Source organism: Erithacus rubecula, assembly GCF_903797595.1.
Source record: "Erithacus rubecula genome assembly, chromosome: 2".
NCBI lineage: Eukaryota > Metazoa > Chordata > Aves > Passeriformes > Muscicapidae > Erithacus > Erithacus rubecula.
Genome location: NC_136685.1, coordinates 71192161 through 71206625, shown reverse-complemented (window position 1 = coordinate 71206625; position 14465 = coordinate 71192161). Strand labels below are relative to the sequence as shown.

The 14465-nt window shown below is 34.8% G+C and overlaps 1 protein-coding gene across 18 annotated transcripts in view; it reads left to right on the top strand.

The window, feature by feature from the left end:
* AFDN (afadin, adherens junction formation factor) overlaps positions 1-14465 on the top strand; it is a 112886-nt gene that overhangs the window by 40216 nt on the left and 58205 nt on the right. For 15 of the 18 annotated variants that reach the window (XR_013773507.1, XM_079299291.1, XM_079299302.1 and 12 more), the window contains exons 7-13: positions 452-563; positions 986-1153; positions 2540-2584; positions 6975-7069; positions 7831-8093; positions 9611-9680; positions 11814-11929. Coding sequence is in view for 17 of the 18 variants with exons in the window: in XM_079299291.1 (XP_079155417.1) it covers positions 452-563; positions 986-1153; positions 2540-2584; positions 6975-7069; positions 7831-8093; positions 9611-9680; positions 11814-11929 (869 nt within the window). In the remaining variant the exon portion in view is untranslated. The remainder of the gene's footprint in view (positions 1-451; positions 564-985; positions 1154-2539; positions 2585-6974; positions 7070-7830; positions 8094-9610; positions 9681-11813; positions 11930-14465) is intronic. The other 3 variants (XM_079299303.1, XM_079299294.1, XM_079299299.1) reach the window with 1 other exon arrangement.

The window sequence follows — 14465 nt, the reverse complement described above, 5'->3', positions numbered from 1 at the left end:
GTAGCAGAATGGCATTAGCAAAATGAAAGGATGATGCCAGTTTGTGAAATAATAATGGAAAGTTCAGCTTTATTTTTTAGAGGTGCTGTTTTTTTGGGTTTTTTGTTTGTTTGTTTGTTTTTCTGTCTAGCTGATGAGAAATTGGAATAATTTTTTTTATTATTATTATTTTTTTACTGAGAGAAGGTCTTGCCTACTTTAAATGTAACTTGCTTTTCATTGCTTTTTAGACTTATTTGGTGTTCTGGAAAGTGTGATATAACTGTAGCAAGAGGTGAGCGAGGAGTGTTAGAAAATCTTGGAAAACAAAATTCATTCCTAGTTACTGAATTCTTTGGCCTTATCTCTTGTTATAAACAACACATGCAAAGAAAAGTTATCAGAGTATATACCCCTGAGTGTTCTTTTAATATTCCACTAACAGCTCTGAAAACTGGTAATTCTTTTTTAGGTCATGTTGCCACCTGGTGCTCAGCACTCTGATGATAAAGGTGCTAAAGAAGCTATCCTTGATGATGATGAGTGTCCACTGCAGATATTCAGGGAGTGGCCTAGTGATAAAGGTATGTCAAAAAACCTTTAAGATATTTTGTGCTTGACGTGTAAGCCATGTTATGAAGCCCCTGTAAAGGAGGAAATTCTAACATACATTTTAGTGTGTTTTGGTTTTGGGCACTTAAAGTACTAGGGGGTATTAGAGTTATTTACTGTTTCATTGTGCTCATGAGGCTACTCTTTGTAGTATTACATGATTAGGTAGTAGAAAGCTTTTGCATTTTATCCTAAAGTTTGTAAATTATTCACTGTGTTGAAGTAGGCTTTTAATCTCTGTGTAGTTATTTTTAAGTTAAAACTATTCTAAAGAAGTGACAGGAGCTTAGTAAACTGGAAGTGATCCTATGGGACACTTGCAGATTAGTAGATGTTGCTTGTGTGCTTATTCACTGGTAGTGTGACTCAAAGGATGTATAATACTGTGTTTTAGGAGTACTGGTCTTTCAGTTGAAAAGGAGGCCTCCTGATTATGTCCCAAAGAAGACCAGGAAGATAACTGATGGAAAGCCATTCAAGGGGAAGGAAAGAGTTGACGGGTCTGGCTATGGCTCTTGCCTTCCTCCTGAGAAACTACCATACTTGGTAGAATTAAGCCCAGGTAAGAGTTCTGGTTATCTAATAAGCTAAATTGCATTATAATATGGTCGTTTGGATTTTTCCAAAATAATACATACTTTGTAAGCAGGAGGAACTCTGTGTGGCAGGAAGTCTGTGCACATGAGTTGCTCTTCTGATGTCAGATTCCAGATAGGAGATAACAATTCTAAAGGTAGAGATGCATATTGCTGTAATATCAAAATCTTAGCAGCAAATGTTTGGAGTGAAAAGAAGGGGAGAAATTATTTACTAAGCTTGAATCTGATTTGCTTTACATTCACAAGTACACTGTAGCATAACCTGGTATTTGACAGTGCCATACATGGAAAAATCACGTTTTTTTAACAGGGCAAGAACATGAATTTTTGAATCAAACTTAGATGTTAAACATTTTTTAGCTTATATGAAACTTTCAAATCTCTAGCAAGGCTTAATTTTATTTTGGCATAATTAGAACTCTCTGAGCTTTGTGGTAATGTGCAAGTAGTTTTATGATCTAGGAAAAACTGGGGGGATTGATTGTGTATAGCACAACTACTGATAAAGCATACACGAATTATACTATTAATTTCTGTAATCCTCATGTTTATAGATTTGGATATGGACTTTCATTTTTGGTGATTGAGTTATATACAGTTCTTTTTCCTATTAAGTGGAACTTCAGTACACTCAGGTATTCAAGTAAATGTTAGTTTGAGTCTGGTTATGTACCTATTGGGAAGCAAGGCTGGAAATTGATGCTGAAATCTTTACTGGATCAGAACTGAAAAAAAAAAGGTTAAGTTTATGGTCAAATAGTGTGAGGGATTTTTTTGTATGTTTTAAATCCAGATGAAATTATCAGTACACAGAATATATGAAATGTATTGTCATGTTCTACAGGTTGAGCTTTGGTTTACATCTTAATATTTTGGGTTCTTTTAATAATATTGTTGACTTCTTTTCTTGTTCTCTTGCTCTTCGTGGGATTTTGTGCTTTATCATTAAGATGTTCTCGGGCAGTGGCACGAGATGCCCAATAATGGAGAGAGCAAACCCAGCCTGCTGTGCTGCAGGTGTCAGTGCTGTGTGCTGAGCTTCGCACATTGCCTGTGAGACTGACCTGCTGTTCGTGTTTTTCTTCTAACAGCTTGTTGCCACTTCTCTAAATAATAAGGATTGTTTCATTCAGTAGCTTAGTAGTACTGATGTCTTTATATTCTACACAGTTTCTAAAATTGAAAGAGTTTAATGAACTTCATCCTTAAAAATTGAATAGGTGTTATCTGGCTACAGTTTCACCCTTTCCTGTCTTTTCTTTTCTTGCCTTCCTGCGCATGTTCTGCATGGTATCTGTCCTGCTGGTGCTGCCTTCACCTGGGTCCTCTGCATGTGTTTCTAACCCCAGGGAGAAGGAATCACTTTGCCTACTACAACTATCACGCTTACGAAGGTAACGCTGTATTTGATACTGTTCTCTCATTAGTCACTAAAAGCTTCTCTAACTGTAAATCTTGTGTTTCTTTATGACAAATGAAGGGCTATCTTACTTACCTTCAGGGTTTTTTTTTCCAAGGGACTGCTGCTGTGAAGTAGTTATCTGTTTTGTCAGCTGCCATTTAATGATTTATCTGTGAACAAACATCAAATACATCGTGAATGTGCTGTTATCCAAAGAGTTCAGCCTTCCAGCTATGGTTGACAGCTAAATTTCAGAAGGTGGTTTACAAGCAATGTTGTAGTACAACTAAAAGTTCTTTGATCCCTCTGCTTGCAGAATTTGTAGTTAAAACAGTCATTGAGTAAATGGCATGGAACTTAACTGCCCTTTTCAGTATTTGACTGTATTGATGCAGTGGATGAAATCTGTGATCATTGTTATGTGAAATAGTGTTTGGACCCCTGGGAAAAAGACCTCACTTTCTACTCTGTGGTGTTCCATAGCATTCTTTGATATTTCTGCTGCCTGGTTTGTCCTACATTAATGGTGTATGCCAAAGATACAGCAGTTTAGACAGTAGAGACTTGTTCAGGTTTTTTTTGGTAGCGTTTGAAATTGATAGCCTAATGTACAAATGGTTATAGATCTTTCATTCTCCTTAGAGTTTAGAGTAATGTGTCGATGCGTTCTGATTTGATCAAATAGACAAGAATACAAAGCCATTTTCTTTTCATTGAGAAATGTCTACCAAAATTATTTTTTTTTTATTATTTTTTTTCCTGTGTCCTCACTTTATTTTCTAGACTGCTATGGAAGAACTACATGTGTTAGTCAGTGTTGCTCGCCCTTTCCTATATGGTTCTGGAGTGCAACACTGGTGTTTAAAGGACTGCATTTGAACTTGTGTCCAGTGCTCAATTATTGTGAACAGATTTCTATTTTGTTAACATTGTTATGCCAGAGAGCAGAAAGGTTTCAGAGTTTGCTGAACTATAAAATCATGGATGGGCTCTGCAGGAACACTTGACCATTAGCTAGGATGAATTGAAGTTTGGTTACATGCCACTGGGGGAGGAAAAAAAAGAAGAGTTCTTAAAATCTTTATCCCAGTGTGTGAAAAAGGGGTCTTTATACTCTAATGTCAGACTGTGTCTTTGGAATAAAAACACTTTAGGATACTTGTATGTATTATAGAAATAACTGCAGTGAAAATGTCCTTCTGTCAAAACAGAGGCTGTTTATATTTTTGCAGAAGAGCCTAGCAGACTCACTTTCATGCCCTGTGCAATTGCATAAATTCAGTAAGTTTGCTAGCGAGATATGTCCAGTTTTTCCACTTCTCCACAGCTGCTGATGTTGCTGTTTGTACAACTGTTTCATTGACTGAAGATTAGATTCTGTATGGTAGAGGATGCACTTCAGTAGCTTGTGGCCATACATGTGGCAGTCAGCAATTGTCTCTGTATCCAAGTCATGTGAATGAACCAGTAAACTGAGATGAATCTGATAGTAATAGAAATAGACTGGATAGACTGGAGTGACAATCAGCAGCATTTTGAATAGCTGATTGTTTGTATTATCTGTGAATATGGCTTTTGATGAGTTCAGGGATTGTATTAATATTTGAAGCCTGAGAAAAATGGCAAACCCCCATTATTTCAGATGTGAGCCTCAGATCCTACAAGCCTGAAATTAAAATTACGAAGCATAAATAAACAATGAAAAGGCAAACCCATGAGGCTTTTTTCCTTGCTTCATCACAAAAAACAGCAAACTTGAGCTGTAGAGGAGATAGCAGTGGAAGATGTGGAGGTCATGCAGGTGTAACAACTTGGAAAGAAGAAATGGTGAAGGTTGGAGAAGTGGGAAGCCTTGGCCAGAGTGTTTTCGTGGCCAACTTTCTTTCTGAGAACAGAACTGCAGTATGGCATGTATAACACTTTTGCTCATGAGTTTGATGGAGCTTTGTTGTCTGTTAGAATTTAAAAAAAAAAAGTTTACTATTGGCTCCTTCTGCTGGAAGTGCAAATCTTCTCTGAAATTTAATAGTAAATTCTCCTGAATTTGACGTGGTATTTCAGATCTTCCCAACCATGTCCTAAGATAATTAGTGTTTAAACACCTAGTAGTTAGGAACTTGTACAGGAAATACGCTTTTCAAGTGTAGACTTAAATAATTTTAACTCAATAGGTAAAGTCCATTGTGTGACCATTTTTGTTCAACTTTGGGTTTACTTGTTTTCAATGAACTAATCCTCATCATTTGGTTTGGTCTTGTACTAAGTCAGTACTATTTCCCAGCATTTTTTTGAATGTTGGACTAGTGATACCAAATTTCAGAGAGATGTAGCATTCACCTTTCAGTGGTGAAGTAACACATTTAAAATATATATCCGTGAAGGGTGGCCTGTCTTGTTTTTTTTCTGTTGTTTAAAGTATACATTGCTACACTGACTTGATGTCCTTACAGTGACTATTCACTTCTCTTCACTACAGGTCTTTTATGACATTTATGACATATCTAGTGCTGTGGTTTTAGTACAAGGTGTGTTCCTTGCTGCAGTGGATGCTGCAGAGAAACCAAGGTCTTAATTTGCATCAGCAGAAGCACTGTGATACAAATATTTCTTGAGTAATTGTTGCCTGAAAGCATGCACACCTGGGTGCCAGTTTTAGCAAACTAGGATGTGGGTAGGAGGAGGAAATACTTTACTTTTGGATTAATAAATTAAAAAAAAAAAGATGAAGGAGCTACTCTTAAGTTTTGATGTGCAAGTTGTGGGAACATACAATAAAAAATAATGGCATTTGGTATAAGTAGCCAGATGCATTCAGTAATCTATTACATGTCTGCATTTAGTGATACTGAAGATGCAGCCATATAATTTCTGATTTAGCATTGTTAAGTATTTAAAATTGCACACAATTCAAGTTGCTGACGACATTGTACTAGCATTATCTTTCCTGGGTTATCATGACATTAAATGAATGCTTCTCTACACTCAAATACAGAGATTTCTTAAAAGGTTTATTCCTCTACCTGAAAGATCTTTAGAGGGATGAGTGGTCTTATGATCAGTACTTCTTTTGTGATGGATGACATACTAATGTTATGATAGTGTTTCCTTGTTCAATAACTGCTTATTACTGTAGTATCAGCATTTAACTTTAGTATTTACACTACCAGTGTATGGACTATTCGTGCCTGGTGTCTCTCTGTCCCTATAACACCCCAACAGCTCCAGGGGAAGCTTATTAATAACTACCATTTTATGATTAGGTGGTTTGAATTCTGATTTTAATAAACAGATTCTGGGCTTTGCAACTAGATTACAGAGCTTCTGTTTATACTGACTTCCACTTAAAAATCTGAAGATAACTAGTAGCCTACTGCAGACTGTATCAATGTATGTGGCATGGCTTTAATAATATTCTCTAATGTTTTTTGGAGATGACTTGAAATCATTGTTCATTTCCACAGCTAAGACATTCTTTGTCTTGCAGCCTCTCTTTTATACAACTTTGCCTTGGAGGATAGATTGGAGAGAAGTTAAGAATGACAGTATTACTTCATTTTCCACTCATATTTAAACTTGTAGGCTTTTCTGAGGAGTGGGGAGGATTTATATGTGTGCCAAAAGCCATTTGTGCTAGCCTGTGAAGGCACCAGCTAAATTGTGTACACTTTGTATGTCCAGTGGATCTTGTGAAATTTTGTTCTATTGGACAATACGTATTTCTGAGGCAAGTAGGAAATTTGACTTCATTTTTTACCTCATTTTCTGTGAGATGAAAATATAGGTCAATGGAACTATGAAGATAAGGTCAGAAGTGTAAAGTCCTGTATATTAACACTAAAACTGTCATAGGTAAGCATTTTGTAGGATTGTCTTTTAATATTGTTCTAATTCAGCATCTGATGAATTAGAAACAGTTTGGTATGTGGATCACTTGACAGCAGATATTGCTGATAACGTGTACTTTAGTAAGATCAGTAGATACTATTAATGTGGGAATCTGCAGGTATTTTATTTTCTTTCTGTTCTAAACCTATACTGGTATACCCATATAAAATCTTAGAGATTTATAAAAACTGTTGTATTGCTTAAACTACTAAGGAAATAGAAAAGCTTCTTCATGGTGTGTTCAGAGTAGTTTTTCTTGATTACTTTATTCTTTGCACTTGTAATCAACAGCTGCTCCAAGTAGGCTTTCTCTACTTTCAGCACTCTTACAATATGAGGAACAACCAAGTTCCCAACAATCTTGAAAGAATGTCACTCAGGTTTTCCTTTTTTGTGAATATTGCTATTCTGAACTAAGTTGTAGTAAATGTAGAAATACTGTGTGAATATTTGAACTTTATTAACTTGCAAATTAATATTTGTGGTTTGCTGTGTAGATGGTTCTGACTCCAGAGATAAGCCAAAGCTCTATCGTCTACAATTAAGTGTCACTGAAGTTGGAACTGAAAAATTTGATGACAATTCCATTCAGGTATGGAAAAAAGCAGACTCATATTACAGTACTGATTTGATCTCTGGTGTGTTATATGTCATTGTGGAACCTTAATAAAATATGCTGTAAATACCCTTCAAAGCTTGAAGGATAAAATGTTGCTGAAATTTTGTAATAATGTCTTAACTATCAGTTTTAATTTACTTCCACTCTTGATTTAAGAGAAGGGTTTTATTATTTTAAGTGAAGTTTTTATTATTTAAAATGGGGTTTTCTTTTTCATAACTGGATCAAATAGTGCATATCAGTGTTATTGCAACTACTTAATGGTTTTCAAGTCCTAGTCTTAAAAATTCTACCTCTATAGTATTAAGAGTATAAAACAAACATATTTGTATGAAGTTCATGCCAGGGAGTCTCTTACGGTACCCTGGGTCCATGTCAGTGAAGTTAGTTGATTTATAATTATTTGCATTGTGAGATTTTGTATAAAACTGCAAGTGGAAGAAAACAGTATATGAGTAAAACAGTAAAAAATTTTCATTAAGGGATGTCTGCTGACATGTATTTTATTATTCTTGTTGCATTGAAAAATGAAGTGAAACTCACTGATTTTAGTACTCGTCATCCTCTTATCTCTGTAAATTCATAATCAAACCAAGTTAAATAACTAATCTATAAATAGGGGAAGCTACGTCTTAGTTTTTGGGGGTTTTTTTGTTTGTTTGGGTTTTTTTGGTGGTGGTTTTTTTTTTTCAATACAATTTAATTTATTCTATGTTAATTAATTTTATTCCCAGTTATTTGGTCCAGGAATTCAGCCTCATCACTGTGACCTCACTAATATGGATGGAGTTGTTACTGTAACCCCCAGAAGCATTGATGCTGAAACCTATGTGGAAGGTCAGCGTATTTCAGAAACCACCATGCTGCAAAGTGGAATGAAGGTTCAGTTTGGGTCTTCTCATGTATTTAAGTTTGTGGATCCTACTCAGGACCATATTATTTCCAAAAGATCTACTGATGCAAGTCTTATGGTCAAAGGTCCAAGACACAAAACTGGGTGAGTAAAATTTGTTTTCATTCTACTGAGGTTAGAAAGGGAGCCCTTGGGAAAAAATACAGAATGTTAGCATTATAAATGGCCAGGGACACTAGTGTGTGAACTCATTTAAAGTCTTAAATATATTATTTAATTTTAATACTTGAGCTCCACCTTGTGATTTTATGTAGGATTAGCAAGTGTCTTTTTCACTGTGAAGTATTCAAACAAGTTTTCCTCATGCTCACTTCTGTTTGAAAAATACTATAATGGCTTATTTTTCTGTATTTCATAGTTCATCCAAGCTCCAGGAAAAGTCAAGAAGTTGCTGAATATTTTCAGTGTTTGGTTTTTGTTTTTTCTCAGATAGTAACTTTCAAAATTCCACTAAAAGGATTTGAAATGAAGTGGTCATGAAATGAGACTGTTAAGATAGGGAACTATATGTCTCAATATAACAGCCACTCTTTGTAGTGTGATTACTTACCCACTAATTTCTGTGCTGCAAGGGCTGACAGTCCAGAAATCTACCCTGTTGTTTCTCATTCATATCTTTGATAGATGCATAATAAAAATACTGATCATAGATATTGTGACTCATAGAGCTTCACGTATTTTGTTCAATGGCTATCACAATATTCAGGAGAAACAATCTTAAAATCAGTTTGCGTAGCAGGAGAAAAAAAACTAGCCTCCTATTTTCCATCTCTCTGGGTCCAAATGAGGCTACTGTTGTTAATATATACATTATTGTATAATGTAATTTAGAAAAGTAACAAACTGACTTGGAGATGAGTGAGGGAGAGAGAGGGAAAACAGCTTATCTCCTGAGTTAATATAGATGTATGTTTTAGCCATTTTTATTTTTTCTCCACTATATTTTCTTATGGAAGGACACTATGCTTTTTGTAGGCCCTGTTAGCAGGAAGATCTCCAGCTGTGCAACTGTCATGTAATATTCTTGGTTAAGTCTTGAGTTCATTCTGCCTTTAGCCTGCAGATCAATAATAAGTGCTCTTGCAGATTTACAGTCAACTGGAAAGCACTGTATTACTGCAGAGCTTTATCTGGACAATAAAATCTATGGCAAAGGGCTGTTGCAGCTTGAACAATCAAATATTTTTAAAAATCTTTAGAATAAGGAGATATTCATGACTATGATTTATGAATTATTTATGTGATGTTCTACATTTAATACTGAAGAGCTGAGTAAAGAATTGTATCTAGTCTACTGTAGTGAATGCAATGCCATGAGCATGTTTTATGTATATTACGTTTATGTGTATTTGTATTTTCTCACTTGACTGGGAAGAAATTAGCTAAGAATCTGCTTTTCCAAATGAAATTATCTGTATAAATATTTTTAGGCTTTATTAATGTGAAGAATTAATACAGTATTAGAAAAAGTTAATATTAACTAGACTCATGGTATAAGCCTTGAATTTTAATTTACTAATTTTAGTTGCTCTGTTCCTTGTTTGTTAAATTTTTGACAATATAATTTCTTAAACATACTGGAAATGTGATCTTGCTTATAGAGCTGTCCAGGAAACCACATTTGATCTGGAGGGTGATATTCACAGTGGAACAGCATTGCCAGCAAGCAAGGTATTGTATTATAACTAAGTTAGCAATAAAAAAGAGCATGTGTAAGTTAAATCAAAATTACAACATCAGTAGTATTTGTGGAAGTGTGGCCAATTAATCAGTCTCCCCAGCTGCTTTTCCATGAGGTTGGGCTCAGATAATATATGCATTATTATTTTATATTTGTTGGTTTGTTTTTCTCCAAAACACTTTTGCTTAAATTTGTATTGGCATTGGGCATGCATCTCATGTCAAGAATAGTAACATTTTTTAGAAAGACAAACTCTGCACACCTGAAGTAGTTTCTCCCCAAATTGACTTATGGAAAGCAGGTACAGATTCTTGTTAGAACTGGTATATTGTTACCTCGTGTGTGCAGCATATGGCTGTTGTCATTTGTGATGGAGTAAATAAATGTTTTATATAAAATGTGAAAGACTCTTCAGTTTTAATTTAACTAGGCTTTTAAAATTTAATGGATGTGACTTTAGACTTCAATAGAGCTCCTGTATACACATTGACTAAACAAACTGTCTGTGCAGTCATAATTATAAACATTTTATGAGATTATAATATTTTCTTGCTTTCTTTCTGCACTTTCTGTTAATAGAATTTGTGTCAGAATTGCATTTTCCAAGAGCAAGCAAATAGAGTAAATGACACAATGGTTTATGCCTTAGTTGCTATGATCACATGCCTCAGATGAAATGAGAGAATTAATTATTTCAGCTGTATGAAATGGAGTAATCTTCCCAGAACTGCATTCTCTTTTATGTTTTATTTCTACTATTGCAAAACTGAAATGCTTGTAAATATGTAGTGATATTAATGGAGCAGTGTAGGTATAAATAACACTGATAGCTTTTGAATATCTTTTTAGTCATACTTGTTTTCTTACCACAGTCTTTTGATTTAGTTTCTCTACTTTGATTGTAGCATTGGATAGTGCTTTCTTTTATCTTACACATACTCTTTACCTACTTCTAATAGGAATTTTAGTGATATTTTAGAAGGAAGAACAGAAACTTTGTAAACTAATAAAATGCATTAAAATTTTTCAGAATAAGAATATTTGGCTTTATGATACAGCATGCTTCATATGCTATTCAGTCACTAGAAAAATAGTTCTAGTGGACTTAAGGATTGATGGGAAAGTTTAGTTTCCTTTTTAGTTGTACTGTTTGAGACTGTGTATGACATCTTGTTAAAGCACTGTTTTAAAAAGCACTAGAAAATCATTCATTTTCTAACATTTACTCTCTTCTAAGTTTGCTTTTCTGTTTGGAAAAGGGGTAACAGTAAGTTTAATGAAAGTTCTCTTGAGACGTGGTGGTGAAAAGTGATTTAGTTCAAATTCCTGCTTTGAGATGCACTTGTTGGCAGGTTTTTCTATGTTGAAATAAATTATTTAGTCCTAAAAATTTATTATGAAAAGTTGAAATGCTTTCTAGTTTACTGATGTCTTGTTTTGTATTCTTTATGCTGGAAAAAGTGCTACTTGTTTTGCTGCTTAAAGTAGTGTATTTGTCCCACTCCTGATAGGGTTGCTTGAATTAGAAAACATAAATTATTAAGAAGCATGAGACACCAAAAGAAAACAAATGAAATGGTACATTAAAAAAAAAACAAAACACAATTTGAATTGCTCCTTCTTGTCTTGGAAATTTTGTACTGCCTTCCAGATCAGACTTTTCTTAAAATTGGGATAAATTATGTTTAGATAGATCAGTCGTGCAAACACTTGGAACAATTGCAGAATCAGAATGGGGGAGCATGGCCAGTTTTAAATTTGTAAATATATTTAGCTTTGTCTCTTACCTAAAGTTTTGATTCCCTACTCATTATGATTTTGTGTTGTAGCTATGCAACTTTTGATTAAAGATGTTTGAAAGCTGCATTATAAATTCTAGCAGTGCATTAACAGAGCTGCTCCTAGCTGGCCATTGTTGTCTGTTGAATTGGAAGCAGGCTCTGCAGTGCTTCACTGTGGTGAAAACACCTGCTGAGCTGTCACTCTCTGTGCCATACTCCCTTTTTCTGTTTCCCCATCTCTCTTCAAGCCTCAGCCCTCAGCTTAATGTTAGTGGTGCTAGCACAAATACTGGTTCATGCAGTGCTTGCATGCTAAGCACCTGTCCTGTTGTTTTGAATTAGAGCACCAGCAGGCTGGATGGTGACAGGGCATCATCTGCATCCAGCACAGCCGAGCGCGGAATGGTGAAGCCGATGATCAGAATAGACCAGCAGGATTACCGCAGACAGGACAGCAGGTAGGAAACCTCATCCATTGCTTCTCAGAATTGAAAAAATGGATTTGTTTTTCCAGTAGACCATGTGCTGCGTTAAATTATAGTAAATGATCTGGTTTTCAGTATGGAGAATGAGATTTCCTTTGAGATATCTCTCCAAATAAACCCCAGGTTTAACAACCAAATCAAAAAAACTTTATTTAAAAAAACCCCAAAAAATGAATCCTTTGCTTCAGTATTCTGTTATTTGTGGTTTTCTTTTTGTAAAATCAGGCTGATAGTCACGTCACATCATTGGTGATTTGTGGTTAGGCGTGTTATGTGAAATGAAAAGAACAATTACTTAAAATTTTCATTTGTCAGTGGCAAGATGATTTACTCTGGAGAATGAAATAACCAGGTCATTGGCATGTCTGCTGTGGTGCTGTCAGCAGGTGTGGAGTCTCTGTCCTTGAAGATACTTAAAACCTGACTGGACAGGGTACTGATCAACTTGCTCTTGTTGACCCTGTTTTGAGCAGTGAAGTTGGATCAGATGATCTCTAGAGTCTCCTATCATATCTCAGCAAATCAGTGAGAATGTGAATGGAATTTTTTTTTCTAATCTTTCAAAAAATACAATATTGCATTGCTGTCTACATAAATCAACTTAAAAATTTAGGTGAACAGCTGTGATAAATGGATGAAAGGTAAGGTAAATGTGCTGCAGGGTTAAAATGTGAAGTGATCTGAGTTGTAAAGTTTGCAGTATGAAGTTTGTATCTTTAAATTGATATATTATTCACTAGACAGAAAGGAAAATTCAGAGATGTGAGTGGTGAGAATAAAATACAGCCCAAAAAGGGCAGAAAATTGTGCTTCCACTTGAATGTTCAAGTGTTCTGTAGAAGGGGCATTTTTGAAATACTTCAGTGAAATTAGACTAGAATACAACTGTTCTACTCTGCACTGTTTTGTTACAGTGCCTGGTAATCTTCAGATCCTTTTTTAGAATTTTATTAAGGTTGTGAAGATTTAACTCCTTGAATTACTAGTATTTTAATGACAATTTTCCTCATAAAAGATGACCAAAACTTCTTTCTGAACTTTATAAAGCCTGTCAGAAGTTCTCGAGGCTTCTGCTGCTAATATTTTTTGATCTGTGCCTCTTTATATGTATGAAGTTTATTAAATTTCTGTGAAGAGTATTATCTTGTGTTGTAGTTCTGTATTTCAAAAACACAGAGCCATCTGTGAGCTGTATCTTGGCTTAATTTTCTTGGGGTGTTTTTAACTTCTTAAATTCCTTCTAAAGAGAATACTCACTGCTAGTTTTTACAAAGGTTTTTTTACCATGGTTCCTTTGTACAGAAAATATTTTTAGAGGCATCTAAATCACACTTAAATTTGTGATAAGTACAGTCTCAGAGATCTTCATCACCAGGCCTGACACCAATATTTTATTTTTGTATATGTCTTACATGTCTGTAGTATGTGTTGTGTAATGAGTCCTATTTATCTAAATACAGCACTTCTGTCATATAATCTTTCTCAGTTACATTCTCTGTGTTTGTGAGAATAACAAATTAACAAAGTCAGAATGTTAGATTAGGACTTGACAAATTGGGCAATGAGTTGCCTGAATACATGGAATTCTTCCCCTTTGTGGATGTATTTTGTGGACCTTCTGTTAAGTTTCCTCTGGGATACCCTGTTCTCATTTTGTAAATGCTGAGGGCAGTAATTGTGAACTTCTTCATTAGTTTAAAAAATCAAAATTTCTTCACTGGCAAGTTTCAGGTTGTTACTGTTCAACCTCTAGCCCACACTAAGTGTTCTTGTGGATACTCTGTGTTCATCACTGCTCTACAAGAGTGAATAATAAGACAAATAAGACTTTCTTCCAGTAACTCACTGAATGGGTTGAAGACCAAAGATTAGAACTTGGCTGCCATGGTTTATTTTTTTTATTTCTAGAAGGAAAAATAGAGATCTGAGAGTGTAACTCCAGTTTACTTACTAGGTATGATTGTTCTGATTGCAATCTGTTTCGTCATATGTGCTCTTTAAATTACTGCCTGCAATTAACATGAGCAAACATATAATAAAAAAGGGAAAAGATAATTTTTTGCCTTTGGATACCTTTCAGGAGTTCTTCAAGATGTATTTGGCTGGAAAAATTTATGAGGATATATAAGTGATGCTTTCCTTGCTTTAACATGCCTTAAAAATTTATACATAGCTAGTATGCTGACTAAAACAATCACACAAGGGTGTTCCATTTTTTTATGCAGTTTATCAGAGACAATCTAGGAGAATACAGAAATATCAGGAGAATGCATTATTGCTTTTAATGAGATTTTAAAGTGTTATATTACCTTACACTATACTAAGAAAGGAGGCAACCCCTATCAATATTTTATGGCCCTTCTAAACCTAACTAGACTTTCAGACTGGTTTAGCTCAAAGAATTTCATAACCACAGAGAGGTTTTATCTATAAGAGCAATAGCATAAAGAAAATATACACTTAAAATGTATCCATTAAAATGTGTTGTCATATCAGAAACACAGAGAAT